The sequence below is a fragment of the Lathamus discolor genome, chromosome 1, assembly GCF_037157495.1.
Source record: "Lathamus discolor isolate bLatDis1 chromosome 1, bLatDis1.hap1, whole genome shotgun sequence".
NCBI lineage: Eukaryota > Metazoa > Chordata > Aves > Psittaciformes > Psittacidae > Lathamus > Lathamus discolor.
This window is the reverse complement of record NC_088884.1, coordinates 99,526,294-99,551,876: the sequence shown is the minus strand read 5'-3', so window position 1 is coordinate 99,551,876 and position 25,583 is coordinate 99,526,294. Positions and strand designations below refer to the sequence as shown.

Here is a 25,583-nt window from a genome sequence, read left to right as displayed (position 1 = left end):
TAGGCTGTGAGACTTTACTGCTGCATAACTGCCTGCTGCAAACGTGTCAAAAGCTCACTAGTACCCAGATTGCTGAGAGGAGCTTACTCAGAGCTCTGGCCAAGCTCTAGGTATTCTGCTTTGCCTCTGTGACAAGATGGCAGGAAAGCAAATAATGCAAGTGTGACCAAGGAACAGCCTGTTTATAACCACAAAAGCAGAGCTTTGCAAGCTGAACCCCAGAGGGATGTTCTTTCTTTTTTTAGCCTTTTTAGGGTTGGTTTTGTTGTTGTTTTTTTTGTTGTTGTTGTTGTTGTTTTTTGTGCACTGGGTTTGTTGGTCCTTTTCTAAGTTCTGTTTCTCTGTTCCAGGCTGTTTTCCCTGTTTATTCTTGCTCAGAGGGTCTTTTAGAACCTGAGAATCCTTCAAAGTGTGTAAATCTGATTAAAATGTAGGTGAAAATCCTTCCGTTAGTTAGGCAGCTTTTCCAGGCTGGGCAATCAGGTGTGATTTTACTAGGGATGGAAAAGAGGCTGTTAACAACCATGCACTGAAGCAAGCTCAGTTTCTTGCCAAGGAGCTTGCCTTTTGCTACTGTGCACCTTCATTTTTTATCACAGGAACACTAAGACCTCAGCTGCCTCTGGTAAAAATCATAGTTAAGTTTCATGTCTAATGCAAACCCATGCACTTAATTCAGGCATACCTGTTTTGTAATAATTGTATCTTAACACAGAAGTTGTAGGCTCTTTACCCAAATAATTCTCTACTGAAGGAGTGTGAGTATCTTATGAAACCAACTCCTGAATTTTGTATTTTGTTTGTAACTGTGGCACCCTTATTTTCTTTACTGCTGTCAAATTTTTATTGTTGCATGTGGTGTTTAATCTGAAAAACGTGTGACTTTGGTGGTTTTTATGTAGCTGGGCTATTTGTCAGTTCCAGCTTCTTCAAACTACGGTTGTTAAAAAGAATATTTGCCCATGGTCCCTTGTAGCTGAAAAGAATAGGGTGTCATTTATTATAGAGTAGATAATTATATGCAGAAATCCAGCTAAATATATGCCTCTATTGCCCAATTAATAAGTTGTGAAATAAGATTTATTTTCTAGTGGTTTTTTTTTTGTTTTTTTTTTTTTATTTATTTACTCTGGCTTTCCAGCTAGTGAAAAATTGCATATTAGTGAAAATAGGTAGTGTAATGATGGACATTCAAGAATAGGAAATTTAACTTAAGTGTTAAACTTCCCAAATTGCCTGTCTGCATGGGAAGGCATTAGTAGATTTTGAATTTCCACACATGGTGTCTGTGTCACAGGTTGTAATAGCAAGGAATTATGCAGTCAAAAAGTCAGCAGTCATGTGGTCACCATGGAATAAGACAAGGAAGAAGCCATTTACAATTTGTACTTGCAAATACACAGGTTGAGTAGTCCTAATCTAAACTGAAATAGGTATGTGAGAGAGCTTGATTGTCTCCTGTATCATCCTTTGGCCCTGGATTCAAGTTGTGGTTCTAAAGTATCACTTTGCTCTTTCTTCTGTTCTTTTTTCATTTTGGGTGAATTTAGGGAGATATCATCATGTACTTAGTTTAAAAAAAACAAAACTGTGAAGCCTGTAAGTCTTTTTGGGGTGTCTTATTCTTTATTTAAAAATACATAAACTTTATTCCTGTCTGCTAATTGAGGATATGTCATTGATCTTGACTTGTTATTGATGTAGCTTCCAGGTCGATATAAAGTAGTTATGTCCTTTAGTGGTTTTCATGTTCCATGAGTTTTGTTGCTTTTCTTCCCCCTGTAATTTTGTTTTGCATCTCTCTCTGAATATTCCCTTCCCCAGATAACATAATAGCTTCTGCTGAACTGAGACTTCCATTGCATATAGAAATTGACTCATTATTAATGGGACACAGTTAAAGCAATTTATTGCTCTTTCTTAATAGAATAGCACTAAGTCACAATTTCCTAGATTTATTTGTTTAGCAATTATGTTCTTAACAGTGGTAGTGGCTTTTTAATTAAAATTGTAGGTAATCAGATATTTGTGAAGGTTCAGGAGCAGTATATTTAAGTAGGGAATGTACTTCATATGAAGATTCTCCCCTCCTCTCCCTGATACTTTGCTTGACTTATAATTATCCAAATTAATTGACATAATAAAATATTAACTCCTTTGCTTTTCCACTCTTTCTTTTTGTCAGTTTGAGGGAAGCCCAGTAATCTCTTTCTCTTGAAAAGCGCAGGGCAGGAGAGCTCACGGTCTCTTCCGAAACTGTGAGAGGTGAGAGTGAAACTGAAGCCTCTGCTGTACCTTCACAGGTGTGTTAAAGAATTTCTGTAAGGAAAACCACTTCTGTTATTTTCTTGAACACTGTGTGGGGGAAAGACAGCCAAATCAGAATTAATACTATTAAGAAAAGAGGGAGGGGTTCCTTCCTGTTAATACCAAAATAAAGTGGTGAATTCCAGAGCTGTCTGAAATTTAGTGGAAGTTTTTTCCAAGTACTTAAGATCAGAAATACAGGGCTGTATTTTACTGTGTGGCTGACTTGACTCAGTTTTCTAGGAAAGTCATTTTAGAGCTCAAATGAGCTCCAGATCTCTCAAATATGCTGTTAAAATCTCTTTAACATTTATAGCTCAGATAAACCCCAGATATCATATGTTTGGGGAATGGGGAGTAGTAGAGAGAAAATCTCATCACTGTGTTTTCTCAGCAGTGTGGTAACATTTCTGTCAGCATAGATGGTAAGACTATTGAAGTTTGGTTCTAGGATATGATGCAAGGCAAAAAAGGTTAAGGAATGTAGTCCCCGAGCAGTTTTGTAAGCTTTTTAAGATCAAAGAATGAAGAAAATCTTGTATCTTAGACGACAAGCTGCTGTCTCAGTGCAGTAATTTGTCTGTTACAGTAAAAATTACCAGTAAAATTTGCGTCACAGTTATGTTGTACTTTGTTTGCTTCTGTCTTTTGCATCTGTTATAGATATTGGAAGAGAGAGGAAATGAGTCTTCTAGAGGCAAAAGTTCCAGTTACTGCCACTCAGATACTGTCTCTTACAGAATGGAGCATGCTGCCATTTTTAATATTATGCAGTATTATTTTGAAATGGGTTGCTGCGTCCTCCCCTCATCCCTTTATGGGATCAGTGGTTGCAGCACACTACCTCCTCCAGACTAGTTTTCCTACTATTGTGTGTATAGGAGCTCCAAGTGAACAGAGTTATACTAAGGCTTGTGTGGGGGTTTTGTTTCGTTTAAAGGGCAGGTTACAAAAGGTTTGGGTGTTTACATTCTTGGAGCCTAGAGAAAGGAATCTGCTATGTAAATGAATTTGTAACTAGTCACTGAAATGCTATTATTTAGCTGGAGACCACCTGCTCTGAAACCACAGCGTCATCATAGTGTCTGAAATCACTGACAGAGTAATTTGTGTGTAGCTGATGTCTTTGAAGCATTAATGATGCAGTTGCCTTTGAATAGGCTTTTGGAAGGCTGACTTAATCTTCTGGTGTTTGTTTTCTAGTGTTGGTTTTGAAGTGGATAAGTTTGATAAATCTATGTTTCTCGCTGGCCCAAGGGAAAGTTGTAGCCAGTGTGGTTCTGCTGTTCAGCAGTGGAAGGCAGGCAGTTTGGCAGGGCAGCAGTCACCTGGGCACATGTGGGAGACAATAATTTAAGACAGTATTGCTTAAAAGTGTAGTAGGAGATTTGAGAAAAGCTCACGGATTAATTTGGATTTGCCAGGAAGCTTGATGAGCAACAATTGTCTGAAGTCCTTTATACGTGAACTTTGTCCTAAGGCTGCAGCTATACCATCATACTAAGCTGACACGTCTGTGGTCATCTGCAGAAACATTACCTGTGGATGCAAACTCTTGTCCTCTGTTTTGGGCTGGCACTGGCATTTTTGCAGCCAGGTAGTCAGTTTGATCAGGGAACAGCTTGATGAGGTTGATATTGATCAAGGTAAGTCGCCTTAAGGTGATGTGCATGGCTGCATCAGCACTGGTGCTCCACGAGGAAGAAGGGCAGCCTTTCCCCAGGAGTCTGTGTCAGGCCAGAGGCTGCTCAAGCAGAGCCTGAGGGAAGTTGCAGTTTGAACACTTTAGGTCATAGTACGGTGGCCGTGCTGGTGAAGGCAGCAGCCTGATTCTTGTTCAGTTCTCTGCCTTGGGTGGTACAGGCTGTTTGGCCATGAACCACATGGGGCAGCTCATGCAACTGAAAAATTACTTTATTTTCACAGAGCTGGTTTTTGGCTGGATCAGTATCCATTGCTAGAGGTATATAATTCAGTAGGTGTGCCAGGTTATACCTGTCTGCAGTAAGTGTTTGTATTATCCTTCTTGGGAGAAGCAAAATGCAAGAATATATATATTTTGTTTTTATTTTTTTTTTTCCCTGAAAGGTCACATCTGAGCTCTGGGGAACTGCATGAATCATTTAGGAATGTGCTTGACTGTGAAGTCTGCCAGAGCAAGGGAAGACAAAGCTGTTCTGTGCAGTTGTTTTCTTTTTTTTCAGCTGAAGGGAATACCTTCCGGCCAAACCAGCACTTGATTTCATCATTTGCCTCCAGATCAATAGCTCACCTCTCACAGCTTTAATTTTTTTTTTCTTTTTTTCCTTTGAGTAGATACTTCACTTTTAAAGCCATGTTAGTTTTAAGACTTTAAAAGGGCCTTGCAGACAGTAGTGATACTGATAGAAGGGTGCTGGTTGGTTTAGTTTATGTAGTGCTGTATGATGCCATTGCAAAGTCATACCTCCCTTGGGAGACAGCTGGCTCTGGTTAGGGAGAGTCTTGTTGGCTGGAGCTCCTATGTTGTTTTTTAGGGCACTGTGAGGTTAGGGTGGTGGATCTGAGGATAAAGGCATAAAAGTTGTTAAAATATGGTATGTGTATGTTTCAGCATAAAATAGAACTGATATGACCACTGGTACTATTGAGAAAAACAGATAACTATTAAAGGTTTCTACTGCCTTCCCTTTACACACATTCAAAATAGTTTTTCTATGTTACTGTTCTTTTATGCAAACTAGGAAAGCTCAAAAAAGTATATTCTAGGAAGTGACATGTCTCACTAACTTGCTAAATATTGCAGGCCTGTCATTCTTTTAATTCTAGTTTTTCTTTTGGAAGGCCATAGTGGTTGATAAATGGTGGGAAGCAACATTTGAATTAGGTTAAAATGATAATCTTTTCAAGTAGATTACAACAGTGCTGTCAGCCTAGCAAAGTATAAGGCAAAATGACAAACAATGTATGATCAGCCTAGCTTCAGTCTAGCTAGCAGGAAATAGTTAGCCAGAAGATAGAAATGAAGAGATCAGAAAGATAGAAATAAACTGTTTTTTTTTTCATCAGCTCAGTTGACTGCATGCCAGCTGATAGGTATCTTTAACTTCCTATAGAAAGAAACAATTTTGTATTGCAAATAGATATATAGTTAATTTAGCATTTAGTGATAGTTGGTATATACATCTTGCCTATCTTCCCTCAGTGAGAGGAAAAAATTACTAAAAGGAAGGTTGTGTTTAAAGACAAATGTTTCCCTACTCTTTTATCCCTCTGTATGAAGGTTGATTTTTGCAGATCCCCTTGAATCTCCTTTGGAATACAGTCTCTAAATTTATGTAAGCCAGGACAGTTTTCTTACCTAATCAGCTGATCACCTGTTAATGATTTTAAAGGTAAAACTTAGATACAATTTAGATTTTAAAACTTTTCATTTGAATATGTGGATATATCCGTATATTTGGAACTCCTGTCATATATTCTTTTTGCTGACACTGCATTGTATTCTTCTGTCTTGGATTGAGGGAATAAAACCTAGTGTTTTGCTTTAATGTGCAGGGATCAGTGGTAGAATGGAGAATTCTAGGTGTGTGTGGGGGGCATAATGTGTCCTATTTATATTTTATGGCCTAATAATTATGTGTGAGATAAAGAGACAATATGTGGAATTAGCAATACCTTTTTGCTTAAAAAGAATACCGTTATTGAAGACAAAACTGTGGACTAATTTTGCAGCTTTTCTTTTGAAGGCTGTTTCCTGCACTGTGTGTGTTCCGAAGATTAAAGAAGCTCTTAATGCAAAATGATGTGAACTAAAAATATTGTACCTTTTCAAAGGAAGAGAAGAGGAATTCAGAATGTATTTGGCAGGGTCTCTGAGGACTCGCAGACATGAATTCTAGTGCTTTTCTTTTTGAAATTGCTGAAATCAGGCAACTGATTTTATTGGCTTTGTTTAGGAGGTTTCGGAGATTGCATCATTAGAAAGCTTGTGTTTTAACACTTTACCAAAATATCTAGCCTCAAATGCAGCACTAATGAAAGCTGCAAGGTATTATGTGCTAAGTTCTTTAATTCCAAACTGCACTTAAGAAAACTTGGAACCTAAAATGTAGTGTTGAAGGTGTTTCAGGGTAGGGTATCCAGCCATGAACGTGTTTACTCTGTTTTGCATTGGCACTAGTGAAACTCCCGCATTTAGTACTTTGCCCAGCTGCTGTTTGGTGGTTATCAGAAACTAATAAAATATATCTTAATAGCTGTCCTGCAGGGTGCAGGGGCTGCAAATTGCTTCAGTGTGCAGCTTTTTTCATGCTGGTCTCAGGTGTTGAAGTCAATTTTGTACAGGTTTTGCTTGGTAAAACTTCCCTGTAATTTAATATTACTTGAACATGCTGATAGTTTCGATTGACTTCTAACACTTACGTATAGGGTAAGAGGTGGTCTGACATCTCTTCAAGTGATCAAAAATATACATATTTCTCATTGCGATAATCAAAAATAGGCAACTATATGGCTGGTACTTAATAGTTACAATATGTCTCAGCTCTTCTGTGTCATGTGAATCAAATAGTTACAATTGTTCTACGTCCAGAGAAAGTGATCATCAAAAGTATAATGGCAAATACGAGGGGACAGGGGACATCTAACAGATTTAATGCATTTTGTGGTCCATGAGCTGTCAGAACTTCATCTGTTCTAAAATTATTGCTTCCAAGGACATAGACTCCTCCACCTCTTTCTCTCCTGGCCGCTTGCAAAGTAATTGACTGGTCTGGTTTCCTCATGAATTATGGTTGTGGTAATTGTGTGGGGAGAAATATTGAGAGAGACTTTAGATGCAGCGTGACTCTCTCTAACCACAAGTATTAAATAATGCCAGTCTCTTGAACCACCAGTGTTAAATAACTGAAGATAATATCTTTCCTATTGGAGATCATGCTAGGAAAGAGATTAGCTAGCAGAAACATTCAAAGGCACTATGTAACTAAGTAGTTTCCCCAACTGACAGCTTTATTCCAAAATGGAAGTAGATTATTGAGTTAAACGGTCTTGCTGCTCCTTCAAGGAGACCCAGTGCTGCAGCTGAACGCAGACACTTCTATCAGTTTTTTACCTTTTAATTTTATTGTTGTGTCAGCTCTGGCTGTGATCACCTTTGGATAGTCATTAAGCTTCTAAGTTAAATGCAAGTTTGAATCCCACAGTCTCTTAGGCCTTTTAGGTTTGAATAATATTCAGACATTGTCAGATTAGTTTAGCTTCTCTGGCAGATTTCCAGGAACAGGCACCTTGATTATTAGCACTGTGGATCTCTGCTGGCCAAGCTGCCTCGCATTTAAAGTCTGAGACAGGTGTGTATGTACCAAAGCATGCTGTCTCAGGGGTTTTAATTGCTGTGTACCACTCTTGCTGTCCCGCATGATTTGCATGTTATAGTTCGTATGCAAAGCAAGTGATGCCCAGGTGTGATTAAAGGAATTTCTAGACCATTACCACTTTACAGATAGATACATGCAACTGGTGGAACATCTCGGGGGGGGGGGGGGGGGGGGGATATGGATAACAAAATCAATATGCACATCACTTCCTGGTGTTTCTTTATTCCTTTTCATGAGCTCGCCAGAAAACCACAATGTTCTGTTCACCTGGTTTCCCTTTGCTGGAAAACAAAAGCTTCCTTAAATAGCAGTTTATAACTTGTCCTCTGGTCTTCTGTGTTTTGCATTTCTATGTAAATTACATGAATCCATGCATTACAGTAATTACTGCATTTAAGCATAATTAGAGTTTAGCCAGTAACCTTCATTTGTTTGATAGCATAGGCTTTGTATGGTTGCTGATGTTTTTCAATGACTTTTCCACCTGGGACCAGGCTTATAGTGTATGATTTCCTCCATGCTACTAAAAAAGATAGAACCAATCTAAAGTATCTGTACAGCTACAGCTGAAGATGCTGTTTAGTGTAGATTTATAAGTGGCTTACACAATGGACTGGAACTGATTAGTTCACAAACCAGTAACTAAGTAGGTTGCAGTTGGATTTCTAGAACTGCATTCTCTAAAACAAGAAGGCTACCAATAAGCTATGTGAAAGGTGTACAAGACATCTGCCTGAGAGAGGACCAGGGGATAACAAAACTGCACACCTGGAGATCACAAAAATTATTTACCTTGCCAAATTTAGGTCCGGTGTTTTTAAAAACAAGTAGGTCTATTGCAAACGGTGTGCTTTGTTGTTAAAAATATAGTCTGTGGCTGTAAACCAAACCCAACAATTAATTCCACTGAGACTGCAAAGGCTAGCAAGAATGTACGCGTTGCCAGTCCCCAAATCTCTGTATGCCCTTGTAAGCCTTTTGCAAGGGTCGTGGTGGCTGGGTTTTGTTTATCATGTGGCCAAGCCAGCAGCTTCCCCTGCCCCTGATGGATTTGATCTTCAGTGCTGGATATATTTGTAGTATTAGATTACAGTGTATGATAAATATACTTTTTGTAAGTGCTATGTGACTCATCTTTTCATAGTTGTAGTCCATCAATTCACCAAACATAGCCATCTGTACCTGCATGGAACCTCTGTTGGAGTTAGTAGCTCATTTTTGGCACAGCAGCACCCTTGTATGTTGTAAATTGGTGGCCCGGTTCTGTGATGACCATGGTGTTATAAGGTTGTAATTTCAACAAGATTATGAAATGGAGCCAAAAGCATGAAGATGTGCTTAAAAAAAGAAGTGTTGCTGCTGATGCTAAAGGGAAAACAAAAAAGAACATGTATGTATGGGAATGAATGGAAAAGGAAGCTGCAGCCTTCTACTGCTTAGATATGTGCTAGGAATGCTTGCACCTATTCTGTTTCTGGCTTGCAAAGGTATTTGATAATGAAAGGCAAAAGAGCTTTATGGCAGTTCTCCATAGAATTGTAGAACCATTGTAGGAGGAAAAAAAAGAACAGAAAAAGACTTGGAGCCTTGTCTTCTGAATGTCATATTTATGGCTTGGCTGTATTAATAGTTGAGTTTGGTCTGCTTTTGCCATTGTAGTGCTGTTGGAATTGGCTGTGGTTTGGCCATTAGAAATTAAAGGAGACAGCAGCAGTCATTTATTGAGGGATAAACTTGAACAAAGGAGTGAATATAAAGGGGAAAAGTAGGAATGAAATGGCCAATAGAAAGATACAATGCAAAAGATGTAGCTTTTCCTTTAGTTCAACAATTAAGGAACTTGATCAGGAATTAAGAGTTGTAGTTATCCATCAGATGGTGTCAGTGCTGTCCTCTAAAGAGCAAAGGCTTCTGATTCAGAGACAGGAACTGGCTTCTGAAGCCCATGTGCTGTGCATTGAGTGCCTTTTTTAAAGTGTGTAAGAGTATTAAGAACCATCTGAAAAAAAAAAAAAAGAGGATTGCATAGAATATTTTGGGGCTTAAAAGGCAGATCTATTTAGAAATACTTTTCTGGCTTTATTTTGCCTTCCTTGCAGCATTGTAACATGGTGCTGTTAACTGTAATTTGGACATAAACGTACGGTTCCAGCCTTCCACTGGTCAAAATTACAGCTACAGAGCCTAATATTAAATTAAGATCAGAAAAACCAAGGAGGAACTATGAGAGAAAAAAAGATCTCTCATGTATATGTCCAGTATAATTTTTTCACTAGGTTCAGTAGATGTAGTTCTAATAACCGAAAACTGTTGGTTTTGTGGTTTGGGGTTTGTTTTTTTTAATTTTTTTTTCTTGTTTTGTTTTGTTTTTGATTGGAGGGTGAGGAACAAGAACTCATTTCCTGAAAGTACAGAAGAAAGTGTTCCAAAAGAATTGAAAATTGTTAGGACACGCCATAAACTGATGGGAAGCACTTGATGTCCTAATCAGTGTCAGTATAACAAACATGAATACTAGAGTATATGGTGAACTTTTGTAGTTAATACTTCTTTTTTTTTTTTTTTTTTTTTCTTTTTTCAGTTACTGTTCCTGTGAAGGAGATGGAAGTACTAGGCAGTCTTGCCTTCTACCCCTCCACCTTGAATACCTGTTTGAGCTTTCTAATTATTTATATGCCTATAGCCAAAATATATTTTTAGCAGTATTGATAAACTGTGGAAATGCGGGGTAGAATTATAGCTTCTGCACGAGGCTATAAAGACAGTGGAAAGCAAAACATACATTTTTGTTTCTTAAAATGTATGTGGTGAGATGTCGTCACCCGTATAACCTTGCAATTTTTCCCTATTCCTTGCACTACTCCCATACTATGAAAGACAGTATGGTGTTTGAAATACACAGGAGTGGAAAACACAACAAAAAGCACCATCTCTTGCTCTTTGTTTTGTTTTTGATATTTCAGTTGACCTTCATATCTGCGGCTTAGGTTTTCCTCAGCTTCAACAAACTAAGTAGCATCATCGTTGTCTTCCTCCGTTCTTACTCATCTTCATCCTCTTCCCTGGCAGCCCCATGAGATTCAATGCTAAAGATCTGGCTTTGCTGGCCAGGCAACCATCAGGTTCTTTTGACAAGGAAGGAAAACTGAAGATTTGCAGAGTGGTCGGGGATGAAAAATTAATAGGTAAAAATGACTTGCACTGAAAACTGCCTATGGTTGATGTGCATGTTTTTTGCAGTTGTCAGCTTGCAGTTTCACTAATCACATGCACCTTGGAGTTTTCAGTTTTCTTCATTACTGATGCTTGAGTGGTGCTAAATACCTTCTAAATAAAGAAGTTTAAAGCCAGTTCTTTAGTTTGCTCAAGTTTTCAAGCTTCCTTTGTCATGTCCCTGAGAAACAGTACTTGGTCCTTACATTATTATTATTATTATTATTATTATTATTATTATTATTATTATTATTATTATTATTATTATTATTATATTATTTTAAAATTATTTTTTCCTGTAAGAAAGATTGATCTTTACTACTCGTGATTGCTTCACTGTATTTTCAGATACCCAGTTCCTCAGGAGCTGCCCCTCCCATACTCAAAACCTGTGTTCTTTTATCATTATAGATTTTCCATGGCTCACTTCCTACCTCTTTTGCAGGTTTCTTCAGGCTTTTATGATCGTGTTTTAAATGTCTTTCAATTTCCAGTAAGCTTGAATAAATGTCTGTTCCCTCGGTAGCTGTTAAGAAATAGCTTCTGTTTAGCTGTAAAATCAGTTCTAATACAATAATTTCAGCAACAGCAAATGTTTTATTTTCACTTGTCCCAGTTGATTTTTGTTGTATTATATTTATGCTTATTTTATGAGGGGGAAAAAAACCCCAAACAAACCCAAACGAGCACAGCCTCAATTATGATAAGTGGATGAGAAAACTTTGTGCCACATCGTCAGAATATTTTATTTATTTTCTAATGGCAAGTAGACAGTTTCCTGTGGAGGATACAGCAAACTTCTTGAAGATAATACTAGTGAGCTTTTCTATTTTGCTGCTTTGAGGTTCCTCAAGAGGATTCTCTCCCCATGTTCTTGTTGTAGGCAGCATGTCCAGTGAATGTACAATGTTTATGAGGATGTTTTTAAATTTTCTTCCCTTAAGAATACTGATTCTGCCACTAAAAACCTTAGGTCTACCAGAGACAGACCAAACATTCATCTAGCCCACTATCATGGGCTCTCTGTGCCATGGTCAGTGGTGATAGAATCTAGGAAAGTGTTTAAAAAACTATGCATGTGTAGGATGTTCCTTTTGCCCTGTAAATCCTTCTGGCTTTCAGCAATCAGATTATGACTGCTTGAGAGAAGGGTCACTTCTCTTGAGGTGTTTTGGTCACTGTATGTACTATCCACTGATAGACTTATCATCGTTAGTCTGACTAATCTTTGGACTTGCTCATTTTTCACACTTATGAGGTAGTGACTTTCACAATCCTATATAAAAATGACTTATTAGAAAAAGCAGCAGTGTGAATGTAACAGATTCATTCCTTTTGGTCCCTACAGGATTCTGGAGGATGGAATTTAGTCTTAGCAGGGTCCTGTACTTCTACTCTAAAGCAGCATCCTTGGCTCTGATAACTGTGTTCAGATTTTTAGTTGGTGGATATGCATTTATATTATTTTCTGTGTTGTTCTTGCACTCTAATACATCTGGAAGTACTTAGGAAGTTCAATTCTTTTTCTAAAAAGCCAACCCTGGTTATAACTGAAACCAGTTATTTTATGTCCCATGCCTGGGAGTGTAAACCTTCCACTCTCCTGTGGGGGAAAAGCTATTCTGATTTTTTTTTTTTTTTTTTTTTCAAATGTTGCCTATTGAAATTATCAGGAGGAAGGAAAAAGAATCTTATTTATTTATTGTAACAAGACATCCCTCTGGTCCATGTTATGTCTCTAGATGTCTCTAGCGATGGCCGGCTTTGAGGGAAGTACAAGAGTTCCACAGAGGTAGCTGTGGAATAATGTGATCCTAGGGTACAGCTGTTCTTCCTGCTCCCTAGCAGTTCAAGACTGGCTGCTGTCTGGACACATGGGGTTTCACATGCCCTCTCAAAAAGAAAAAGGAATGTATCTTATGTAAGACTGTTCCCTCGTATATGAAGAAGTGGCATAGGGTTTGTCTGAAGTGCTCACATTTCGTATATGCAGGTATATGTATCTATTTGTACCTACAGATGTATGTACGTGCTTTTTTAAGAAGAAAAATTATGCAATTTTAAAAATGGAAAGTTCAGGAAGAGTAACTTTTGAACCCTTTTGGACCCACTCAACAACCCTAAAGTTCTGAAACATTCCCTGTTTTTAAAAGCTTAAGTCCCTGCATGTGTATAAACACAAGTATGTTGTTGTTCCCATTGGTTAAGCACTTTTTAAAAGTGTAGTGAGAGCAATAACAAAATGACCGTAAGTATTTAGGTTTCATTTGCTTAGTTCTTATTTTCTAACAATTATAAATTCAGATTAGTGTGTTGTAACCTAAGTGGGATAGTAAATGTTTTTGTGTCTTAACAAGGATTATATTTCATCTTTTGAAATGATTGAAGAAAAAGCTGTTGCATGCCCAAGTGGCTGTTTCTGCTCTGATGTGAGGAAAAGGGAGGAAAACAGAGAAAACATTGAGTGTATGCTGCAGTCACCAATTCTCTTGGCTGCGGAGTGGAAGAAACCTTCTGGGAAGTTGCTTGGCATTTAACAGCATGTTGTACATAGGCAGCTGCTGAGTGAAGCTGGCTTTTTTTGGTTGTTAATGATTCTTTTTTTCTTGACCTTTACAACTAATGCATCTTCTTTAAGAAGCATTTAATATGTGAAGACAAAAGGTTGTTTTTTCTTAATCTCTTACTTCTTTGCATGCAGAACCGAGAGAGAGATGGTGCCGACTGAAAGGAAATCTGCTTTTTCTAATGAAAAATAAGGTAATTCATTTTCCTATTGCTTTTCTTGATGTGTTAGTCTAATTAGTGAAAACTTGAGTGATCCTTTTTCATGATAGCTCTTGGCATTGTTTTTTTAGGGAGAAAAAATATCACTATTATTAGAATAGTGGAGATGAAGAAAACCCCACCCCATTGTTTTCCTTCAACACTCAGTATTTTTCATGATATCAACATGCCTTAGCTGAATCTATGGCCAGGTTCTGCTTGTAACACATCCAGGTCTAAATCTAGAATTACTCAACCAAATCCACTGGAATAATGAAAGCAAAATCTCAGAGCTGTATGAGGTAATGTGTTAATGTTCAAGATGAATTTTCTGACCCCTACTACAGTTTTTTTTTGTCTGGTTTTTGTACCTATGTTTATCAAGAGTACTTTTATTTTTCCTTCCTTTATTGTAAAGAGTAATTATGTGCTTAAAATAAAGGGCCTATTAAAATAGGGTCTGACTGTGGCACACAATGGGGGTCTTGTGGGAGCTGCTGAGTGCCCTCATTTGCCATTGGCTTTATTAGGAGTCTAGGCCACTCATCCTCTGGAAGGAACAAGCACTGAGTGTGGAATTGCTCTTTTTCTTGCCCTTTCTGTCTGATATTATGAACCCTGCTTCTGTAGTTGCCTGAAAATAGCACACTGGATTGTAGTGAATTAGGGAGTAGTATGAAGATAGAGATACTTACCTGTTAACCATAAGTGTTTTATAATTGGCTTCTAGGGTATTTTTATACTCTGTGGCCTAGCAGTTGGATGGAAATGATAGTACTGCTTGACAGATTGCATATTCTGTTTGAAAGATTTTTGTCAATGGGATATAGCGGCTTATTTTAATACAGTTATGAATGTGCACATACGGTATACTTTTAAAGCAGTATTTGCTATCTGTTCAGGAGCATGGGGTAGATTTCTGTATGTATGCAAACAAATGAGACTCTATGATGTAAATGCTTCTCTGGCCTGAGTTCCATAGGGCTGCGTTCCCCTGGGTGGTAGAAGGACCAAGAAGCTTTACATAGGTGAAAGCCAGTTTATGGTCATCTCTTTGTCACACCCTCAGAAGTTATCATTCTGCTGTATGACTTGCAGAGACTATTTTTAGTAAAAGGCTTTAAGTTTCAAACTGCTTTCTTCTACTCTGTATTCCTCCAAGCCTCCTGTTTTCATGGGAGCCTCTGGCATTTTGTAAAACAGTTTCAGGAAATATTTTGAGCAACTTTGCAGCTGTGAAGAGTAGGAGAATTTTGCTGAAATCAAATATAGCTATCAGTTTGGCTCTTGAAATTCAGAGAATTAATGTTACTATACTAGAGAGTTTAGTGTGGATTGGTACTTGGGTTCATATGGTGTGTGGTGTGTGTATATATGTATTTTAATGTGTAGATGAGGTTCAGGTGGATGGAAGATGAGGCAATCTCAGTTGGACCATCAAATCAACCAACCAACTAGTAAATAAATGGGAATTACCCTTGAAATGCTGTGGTTTGACTGAACCAGTTTAATAGGTAGGTGATTTTTATCTCTATGTATAGGTCAGTTTTATAAAACTACATCTCATTCTGGTTTCCTTGTTTAAAGAAGTTTTCAAAATTTGCTGTTGTTACGTACGGAGGTTGCTGACGACACCAAGCTGTGTGGTTCGGTTGATACTCTGGAGGGAAGGAATGCCTTCCAGAGGGACCTTGACACGCTTGCGAGGTGGGCTGATGCTAACATAAAGTTCAACCATGCCAAGTGCAAGGTCCTACACCTGGGTCGGAGCAATCCCAGGCACAGCTACAGACTGGGCAAAGAAGAGATTCGGAGCAGCCCTGTAGAGAAGGACTTGGGGGTGCTGGTCGATGAGAAAATGAACATGAGCCGGCTGCAGTGTGCGCTCGCAGCCCAGAAAGCCAACCGTATCCTGGGCCGCATCAAAAGGAGCGTGACCAGCAGGTCGAAGGAGGTGATCCTGCCCCTCTACTCTGCTCTTGTGAGACCTCACCTGGAGTATTGTGTGCAGTTCTGGTGTCCTCAACATAAAAAGGACATGGAACTGTTGGAACAAGTCCAGAGGAGGGCCACGAGGATGATCAGGGGACTGGAGCACCTCCCGTATGAAGACAGGCTGAGAAAGTTGGGGCTGTTCAGCCTGGAGAAGGAAGGCTGCGTGGAGACCTCATAGCAGCCTTCCAGTACCTGAAGGGGGCCTATAGGGGTGCTGGGGAGGGACTCTTTATTAGGGACTGTAGTGACAGGACAAGGGGTAATGGGTTAAAACTTAAACAGGGGAGGTTTAGTTTGGGTATAAGGAGGAAGTTCTTTCCTGTTAGGGTGGTGAGGCACTGGAATGGGTTGCCCAGGGAGGTTGTGAGTGCTCCATCCCTGGCAGTGTTCAAGGCCAGGTTGGATGAAGCCTTGGGTGGGATGGTTTAGTGTGAGGTGTCCCTGCCCATGGCAGGGGGGTTGGAACTAGATGATCTTGAGGTCCTTTCCAACCCTAACTATTCTATGATCCTGTGATTCTATATGTGACAAATCTTAGTTTATCAATAAGACTAGTAACCTGATTAATGTCAAACTGCTTCCAATGGGGGTTTTTCAGGTACTTTCCTTAATTAGGGAGATCAGAATAAGAGAAACTTGGATATTCAAGTTGGGCAAATTCATATGATCACAGGATGATTAGTCACTGAACCCAAGTGTGATGAGATATAGTGGGTTCTCAGTTTTAAAATGCCACAGCTTAGTAAGCTCAGTACAGAGATCACTGAGTGATTAAAGGGGCAGTGTCTTACAATATATCAAACTAAATGATGTAGTACTTCCTAAGCCTAGGAATTTGTAAAATGGTCATTTTCAGGGGCTTCATCTTGTTGGGTAGTATAAAGGATAGCTGCTTTGACAGAGACCGATCTCCCCTGAATCTCGAATCTCTGTTTCAAAGGGTGCAATTTATAGGCTTACTAAGTAAATAAAACCAAAGCAACTTGTGTGCTGTGATGACAGAAGGGAGTGTACCATGTATTTTCCTTTTTTGCTCCCTTTTTCCACCCCCATATTTCATTCCAGAAATGGACAGTTGAAGCAGATCGGATTTGAAGCAGATAAGGAATCATAGTTTGAATTCTGGGAGTGTAGTTTGCAGGATAATAATAACCAAAAATGATCTTATCATAGAAGTTATTAAGCATCTTAAGCATAGTAGTTGCCAATTTTCTGCTTTTAATATCCTACTGAAACCTTTGATAATTCACGTAATGTAGAGTGTGAAAGATGTTCCCGGAACAGCACTGATGAAGCCGTGTTCCTATTTTTGTTGCTGGAACCTGACTTGGGTTATGGCTTGATGTGGAAGAAAAGTAACTCTGTTGTTTTAGAAGCTCATCCAAATGCTGAATAGTTAACTCCAGAAGTCACTGTTGTGAAATGAAGACTGATTTGCTGCTATTCCTTAATTGCTTTCGGAGGTACGTGCATGTCTGCATATACAAATGCTTATAGTTTAATGACAGATTGTCATTCTAGTTCAAATGTACATAAATTATACTGCTTGTATAGAAGAAAATTCTTCCCTATGAAATTGCAAAGGATGCTTCCCGACTTATTTGTGCTGTAAATCTTTAGTGTGGCAATACATTTTCAGTGCGAGAAAAAAATGTGGTTTATTCTATCCACTTTATCATATTGGATGCAGCAGAATAACCTGTTAGGCATCTTAAGGGTGTTCATTTTCCTTGGTCTAGCAGTGAAATTGGTTATTTTGAACTTTGGGCTAGGTGGTAGACGTACTTGTAGGCCTGAGGCATAATCTGGCATCTGCTGGTGTTGGTGAAACTTTTTCCTTTGGAGACTTCAGTGTGGTGTGGGTAGGTGGGTTGGTGGGTTTTTATTTGTTTTGTTTTTTTTTCTCTGTCCTCTCCCCCTTTTCTTCTTCCCCCCAGTTGGCTCCCTACCACATGGTAGGTACTGATTCTAGGTTTGCAAAGTTATGGGAGTAAGGGATCTGCAGGAGTGGTCTTTGTGAGGAAAAAGTCAGGGGTCCATCAGCAAAGCAAGTGGTGCTTCTGTGAAAATGTATTTAAGAAAGGGCAAAATGCTGCACAGCAGTGAGGAAGTGTGAGAAACAGCCCCTCAAACACACACAAGGTCAGAAAAGGAGCAGAGGAAGGATCTGCTCCAAGTGTGGGAAGAGATACTCCCCTGAAGTCTATGGAGGAGACTATGCAAGAGTACGTGGATATATACCGAGTGGTCTAGAGCCCATAGCTAGCCCATGCTGGAGAAGGTCCTTCTGGAAGAAACTGCAGCTCCTATGCTGGAGCAGGTGTTCAGTGTCTGCAGCCCATGGGAAGGACCCCATGCTGGAGCAAGGAAAAAGTGTGGGGAGGAAGGAGTGGCAGAGAGGAACCATTATTGACTGACTGCAACTCCATTCTTCATCCCCACTTGAGGGGTGGGGAGGAGGTAGAGAATGGAGTGAAGTTGAGCCTTGGGGAAAAAGAGGTGGGGGAAGAAGCTGCTTTAGTCCTTGTCTTCGTTTCTCACCATCCAGGACTATTTTATTTGGCGATAAACTAGATCAGTTTTCCCTGGGTTAAGTCTGTTCAGTGTGTGATAGTAACTGGTAAGTGATCTTTCCATCTTCATCTTAACACATGAGCTTTTAAATTTCATTTTGTCCACCAGCCCTGTTAAGGGGGGGCGGTGTGTGTCAGACAGCAGCTGGGTGGGTGGGTGTCTGACAGCTTGCTGTCAACCAACCACAGATACTATCCTTTATGGCAACTGTATGTTAATTCCTTCCTGTGTGAAGTCCAAAACCCTTGAGTTTGTGTGTAGGCTTTCTGTCCACTGCTGGGGAGGTGGCAGATGTGTGCACTTGTGTCTATTGAAACACTGTTGATATACTATATGCTTTTGAAGGCAGGAGTTTTGCAGCTGTGCTTCCTAAAGCTGTTATTAGCAGTGCTGACTGGGCTGGGGAGCCCTCATGTGTGACAGGGCTTCTAGAGAAAAGTTTGACATTGTGCTAATCTTGGAGCAATTTTTATGGATCCTAGTCCAAAATACTTAGAAATAGTATTATTAATGTTTTCAAAACAGTTAATATTTGGAACTAGGGAACTAGAAAGTGCTGTGTGCCTCACTGAAAGTATGTGGGTTATGTACTTAGATTCTATCCAATTCCAGCCTGGAGGTACTTTCTTCCAGAACTTATGTGAGGGGGAAACTGGGAGGAAGATTGTCAGGCGACAGTTGCTTATGCATATAAGAAGTATTATATACTTATGTGCCTTTTTTCATCAGCATAGAAGAGGACTTTTGATTAGAAGTGTCAGATCTCTTTGGGGATTGCAGTATTGTTTACTGGTTTTGGTTTTAATTACAGATGAGAATTTACAGCAATGGTTTTCTCTCTCTCTTTATTTTTTTTTATACCAAATGTCATGCTCTGTCATTTCCTTGTTTTCTGGTTTAGGTCCTTCAGAATAATTTCCTGCCTTCTTGGTTTTTTTTAAACCCCTACTGTTTGCTGTATATGTGTGAAATTGGAGTGTTTGTACTGAAGTAAAGAAAGAAGCTGCCTAACCTGTCTATGGTTCATTTTCCCATATACTAGTGTTCCCAAATGGTAATGCTGATACTTAGCCAGTTTTCTAAATTACTTTGTAATCTACAGTTAAAAAATACGCTAAAAACTACAATTATGTTTTTGCATCTTGGTAATAGTTCCAGAGGGCCCGTTATGTTTTATTGAATAAACATTTTGACATTCCTACTAATTTTTGAATATATATTTAGGAATTTGTTTAAAAATAGATTTTTGATCAATAGTCTGTAGTGGATTCTCTAGGAGAGTCATTAGTGTCTATTGTATAAATCTTTCTTAATTTGTGGCTTAATGATCCTTAGGGGGGTAACCATTCCAATCTGTTAGGGCAATTTGTCTATGCACTGGCTCAATAAACCCACACTGCTTTTGTGTGTGAAAGGTTGCCTTTTAAGACTTCCATGATGTATTGATTTTTTTAAAAATAGTCTTGTAGAGGAAAAGAAGTTTAGTTAAATGATGGCCATATTTAAAATAAAAGCTGTTATGGGTGCTGAAAGTACCTTAAATTAGCAGTCATATTTCAAACATAAAATGATAAAGCTGGCCTTTTTTTTTAATCACAGAACCATAGAATGGTTTAGGCTGGAAGGGATCTTAAAATCATCTAATTCCAATCCCCCTGCCATGGGCAGGGACACCTTCCACTAGACCAGGTTGCTCAAAGCTCCGTCCATTCTGGTCTTGAACACTGCCAGGGATGGGGCAGCTGCAGCTTCTCTGTGCAACCTGTGCCAGGGCCTCACCACCCTCACAGGGAAGAACTTCTTCCTAATATCTAATCTAAATCTCCCTTCTGTCAGTTTAAAGCCATTCCTTGTTGTCCAAATCTCAATAGTGTTGAGGTAGCAAACTTGTATGATGTGTTCAGACTGTAGTGGATCTATATGCTTGTTTCCTAACCCACTGAAACCAAGGGATTTACACTGAAGAAATGACAGACTTAGCTACACAGGTGTAAACTGAAGTGCTAAAATATACCTGCTGCCAGAGAGAATTAAGTGAAAGTTGGAAAATATTTTGAGACTTCTCTAGTAATGATTTATCTTTCCTTAAACCAAATGCATTATTGGGCTTAAGATTTTGTAGATGAGATTATAAGCAAATCTAAATGGTTGTGCTGTCAATAACTGCAAGCTTTCTTGCAATGTTTGTGGAAACATAACATAAATTATGTTGTTGTAGCATTTATCACAAGTGTAATGTATTGGTAACAGTTGGGGAAAAAAGCCTCAAAGTAAGATTTCAGATTGACTCATAAATCAATAACAAGAGAACCATGTGCAAGGTAGAAATAATAGAAAAATGACTTCTGATGTATTTCTGAGGCTCTGATGTAAATTACACTGTAACGCAGCTGTGAAAATATTACTCGGGTTTTCATGGTGTAATTGTATGTAAATTATGCCATGAAAATGTGAGGCTATCAATGAATCTGCTCTGCAGTCAGGCAGGTGTACACAAGGTATTTTCAGCATTTCAGCATAGCTGTATAGCTCTGATATCTTTTAAATACTCTTACAGAGTGAGAATGCTTTATATTGGAGCTTTTTGAGGCCTTTTCTGGTCTGTTGGACTATGGGGTTTTCTCTCTGTGTGTGGTTTAGCATTCTGTAAGTCGGTGATCTCTCCAGGGCATCTTGAAATAAAAGTGTCTCTTCTGGCTAAGGATGTACTTTTTAAAAACCATTTTTCAGTAGTGATTTCAGTTTTCTAGAGCATGCTCTGTATCAGTGTGTTTAAGGTCTGAGCAGCCAGAGTAAGTGTTGCTGTGCTGTATAGCATTGCTTTGGGATTGAATGCCACTGCTGATGTGGAGGTTTTTTGCTAAATGCTACTTTGATATTGGTTATGACTGTGTTTTGCAGTGTCTGTAAGCTGATAAGCAGGTAAGTGAATCTATGTCTATAATATAATATCTTTTCAGAAAGTTTCAGTGAAATATGTTGTTGCTGTGTTGGTGTCGTGGTTTAAACCCAACCACAAACCTCGTCCACTCACTCTCCCCACTTCTTGCCCTCCCCCTGCTCCTGGAGGGACGGAGAGGAGAATCGAAAAGAATGCAACTCCCACGGGTTGAGATAAGAACGGTTTAGTAACTAAGGTATAACACAAATCACTACTGCTACCACCAATAATAATAATGATAAAGGAAATAACAAGAGGAAAGAATACAACACCTCAACACCAGCCGGCCAATAACTCGCCCCACTCCCCCCAGCCAAGCACCGACCGATACCTCCTCCAACCCTGCAGTCCCAATCCTTCCGGGTAACTCCCCGTTACATCCTGGGCATGACGTGCTGTGGTATGGAATACCTCTTTGGTCAGTTTGGGTCAGGTGTCCTGTCTCTGCTCCCTCCCAGCCTCCCCTCCTCCCTGGCAGAGCATGAGGCTCAGAAAGTCCTTGGCCACACCAAACATTCGAGCAGCAACTGAAAACATCGGCGTTATCACCACTGCTCCAAGGCCAAAAGATCAAAACACAGCACTGTACTAGCTCCTAAGAAGGAGAAAAATGACTGCTGCTGCTCAAAACCAGGACAGTTGGTAATTTTGATTTACACGGGGAAGTGTGCTAAATAGAGACAGAAGCAGAAAATGACAGAACTGTGGCATAGGCAGATCTGGAAGCTGTATCAACCCTTACATGGCTCAGAAGTCTTAGTGTACTTCCGAAGAGTCTCAGTCCAAACCTTGCATGTACTTTTTCCTCCACTTAACTGAGATGTGTACTGTTGGAATGATGATTTTATCTGTATAAAACAGTGTGCACATGTGCATATACATAAGTTTAAGTATCAGGCAGTATTGAGTTTAGTTAAGAACTCAAATGAATTTGTTTGTGTTGAGAGAAGGGATGTTGCCATTTGGGCTTTTTAACTTTCCTCAGTAAGGTATTGCATGCTGTTGCTGTAGTAATGTGTTTAAGTCAGTGAGATGTCTTCTATGTGTTTTAAGTCCCTTTCTGAGACTGGGCCTATCTTTAAATAATAACCAGTTGTGTTGCCCATTATGTTATACTGTAAAGGTATTTTAGAATGCCTTTTTTTTTTTTTTTTTAATGTCATGTCTCAATTTAAAGAATAGATTTTTTTTTTTTTTCCCCCCCAGGATTTCTTGATCTTTTTAGCCATATTAGATTGGAAAAATGCTATGCAGAGAACTCTGTGCTAGTTGAATGCTGTCAACTCTAGCCTTAAAACCCCACTAAGCATGATATGTAATACCAATGTAGCGTTAGGGGGGAGGAAGCCGCTGTCTTCATGCTGCCAGTGAAGAGATCATGTGAGAACCAAGAAGTTGTCTGCAATAGTTGGGGCAGAACAGTAAGCAGACTGGCATAACCCTCAATTTTCTTAGTAGCTCTTCCTCCAAAGCAATTGTAATGCTAACCCAAACCCATATATTTTAGTCCTGCAGACCACTGCAAGTTCAGAGAGCCGTGTTTCCTTGTGGTAGCAAGGGCACAATGAGCTTTGTTGCTGAGAGTCTGTGTGGTACCAGTCAGGTGAATGTGCTGACTGTTGCTGTGTTTGCCTTGCAACAGTACTTGAAAATGGAATTTATAGCCATCAAGTAAGGAGAAACATTATTTGCTCCTATTTTTACTATGAGTTGAATGACTTTATATCTCTCTCTTTTCTACCATCTTAACAGGCTCTTGGCAAGTCATACTGCCTTTATGCCATCTTTGATTCACTTACTTTGCAGCTGCTCCTTCCTGCCTCCAGATGTTACTGACTTATTCCAGATAGTGAAGCGCTCCCTTTCCTTCATCTGCAGTCAGAGGCAGGCCTTTCTTAAAACCAATGCTTGCTTTGATAATTCCATTCTGTCTCCTGGTTTTCTTCTGCCTGCTTTAATCTCTTGCTTAACTTGTTCCATAATGTCTTCCTTTCCTTTAGCTTTTTCATGGCATAAGCATGCTTTAATCCTTACTTTTTTTGTGCTAACTGCCCTTTACCTACCTGCTCCCCCAGCTGTGCTCATTACTCTTTCATATCTGAAGTCTATGACTACTTTGTTTACAGTGTTACCCATGGCATTTCCATCCCACTCTCTTTCCCGGTCCTGTTGCTATCCCTTGCAGTCTTCAGAACAGTCTTATACTAATCTCCTTTGAATAACCTCTTCCAAATGAGAGCTGAGAAGCATCTCTCTCGTTCATGCGATTGTCTGCCACTTTGAATGACAGCTCACTGACTCCATTTTCTCCTGGTCATTTGCAGCTTTTTCCTTTGATTTTATGCTTTTTGGGGATTCATGATACCTAGAAGTTGAAGCACATATGAGAAAAACTGACTTTAAACTGCATATTCTTCAGTATTAAATTGCATCTGCATCTGCCTAAATACCTGTTTCTCCAAACTCCACTTTCATCTTGCTTTTCAGAGACCTCTTCCTGTGCATTTAGCCATGAATTCAATTTCAGCAGGAATCCAACAGCTGCTTAATCTTTCCTGTCAAGCTCTTCCCCCTGTTGCTTTTGATGGCTGAAGCAAACATCACTTCTCTCCCTGCTACTCATACCATTTTTAGCATTGCTTTCAAAAGGAATGTGTTTCTGAGTATTCATGTTCTGGCTATGTCTGTGTTTTTGCAGATTCTTTTCTAGATGGACCACTCTTTCTTTCTATCTCTCTATCACCTAAAACTCTAGACTGGGATAATCTTATTTTGTGTTTTCATTTACTGAAATACCTCTCTCGTGATCTTGGTGAAGATGAGGTTTGGTTATATCCATTAGAGCTGTTGAAGAATAAATTCCCTATTTTTTTGTTTGTTTGTTTTTGTGGGTTTTTTTTTTTGTTTTGTTTTTTTCTTTTGTAAGCTCTTTATTTTCACTATGAAGTTCTTTTTTTTTTCCCCAGCCTCCAGTATCCTATTTGATCTACATTTAGAGTCCTTCTGACTTTGAGTGGTGTTTAGCACACAGTGCCTGCTTTCATAGATCTGTGGAACCAACAAGGAAGTACTAAAACAAGATATTTAGTAAGAAATGTAATTTTTCTCTAAGTTTTGCCTTTATAAATCTTTTCTATGATGCTTACAAGCTCATAATGATAATGCCATTTATTTATCACTGTTTCTCATACAGGCTGACATGGACTTGCGTGTCTGGTATATAAACTCTCTGGCTTTTCTTGTGGTTTGACATCTCTCTGTACAGTGGATAATATCATTAGGTTCTGTGGTCCTTGATCTGTATTTGTAAAGGCTCCAGTGATATATATAAACATTTAATCTGAGGAAATCCCTAAATTTAGTGTTATCTAATAGAATTAGCTATTTTTTATAGTTGTTTGTGCTCTCTGCTATTCCTGCAGCAATTAATGTTACAGTTGCATAATGCATGGAATTGTATACGTTAGAATTACTTATTGGCAGTAATCAAGTACCAGTCTTGTTTAGAATAGATAATTGCATAGATAACTCTTTAGCAAAAAGTTATAGAACATCCCTGTGTGGTTTCTGCCTTGGTTTACTGGCTTTCGCTGTATTTGGTGCTTCAGTGAACCCTCTGGTGGTTCTTGGAAAGTGCAGGGTCTGGCAGATGTGTTTGTTGAGCAGCTTCACGCATGGCTGCAGAGGGAGTCCTGGGGCTGAGCAGATATTCACTATTTGAAGTAAGTTTCCAACATCACAACTCCGTTAGGTTCCATAGCTATTTTGGGAGACCTGGGTGACAATTTTTGCTATGTAAGCTATGGTTTTTAGAGAACTCTTTTATATCCATCTGTTTTTAGTGAGAGAAGACCCAATAGCTATGTTGGAAACAAGAAAGGCTTTGAAACTCTGTGTGCACATGCTGAGCAGACAATGTGTGGTAGTCCTAGCTGGGTAGACTGCAACTGAAATACTTCAGTTATCTCATAGAATATTAGCTCCTTACACATGAAAGAAACCTAGGGATGGAGGAAGGCTAATAATACCAGTGGAATAACATGCTGTGGTAAGAGGCAACTCCTGCTGCAATCTGTGAATCTCTGCTAAAGGATTGTTTTGAAGTTGGTATCAACTGTAGCTGGAAGAGCTGCTTGGCCTTTGAAACTGTTTGACAATGCATTCCAGTGAAGAGCCCCTTAGGAAGATAAAACTACCAAACCAAGCACAGAACTGGCACTTTCAATTATGTTAATCTGAACTGGGATATTACTTCTAAGAGAAAATGCTGTGGAAGTTAAAGATTTATCTTTGAAATAGTATTCCCACGTTTCTTTAGTGCTGAGTGACTAGTAGTCAAAGGAATATGCCCCCTTCTTTTATTTAAGAAAGAAAACCTCACCCCCCAAAACCAGTGGTTTGCATAACTTTTTTCTGTATAAGACAGT

The 25,583-nt window shown here is 39.1% G+C and overlaps 1 protein-coding gene across 11 annotated transcripts in view; it reads left to right on the top strand.

The window, feature by feature from the left end:
* INPP4B (inositol polyphosphate-4-phosphatase type II B) overlaps positions 1-25,583 on the top strand; it is a 342,362-nt gene that overhangs the window by 50,992 nt on the left and 265,787 nt on the right. For 8 of the 11 annotated variants that reach the window (XM_065687745.1, XM_065687728.1, XM_065687769.1 and 5 more), the window contains one exon: positions 13,582-13,640. The exons of 2 other annotated variants lie outside the window; for them this stretch is intronic. In XM_065687745.1, coding sequence (XP_065543817.1) covers positions 13,629-13,640 — 12 coding nt within the window. In that variant the 5' untranslated portion in view covers positions 13,582-13,628. Of the gene's footprint in view, positions 1-10,413; positions 10,468-10,736; positions 10,853-13,581; positions 13,641-25,583 lie in introns of those variants that run through there. One more of the 11 variants, XM_065687803.1, reaches the window with a different exon arrangement.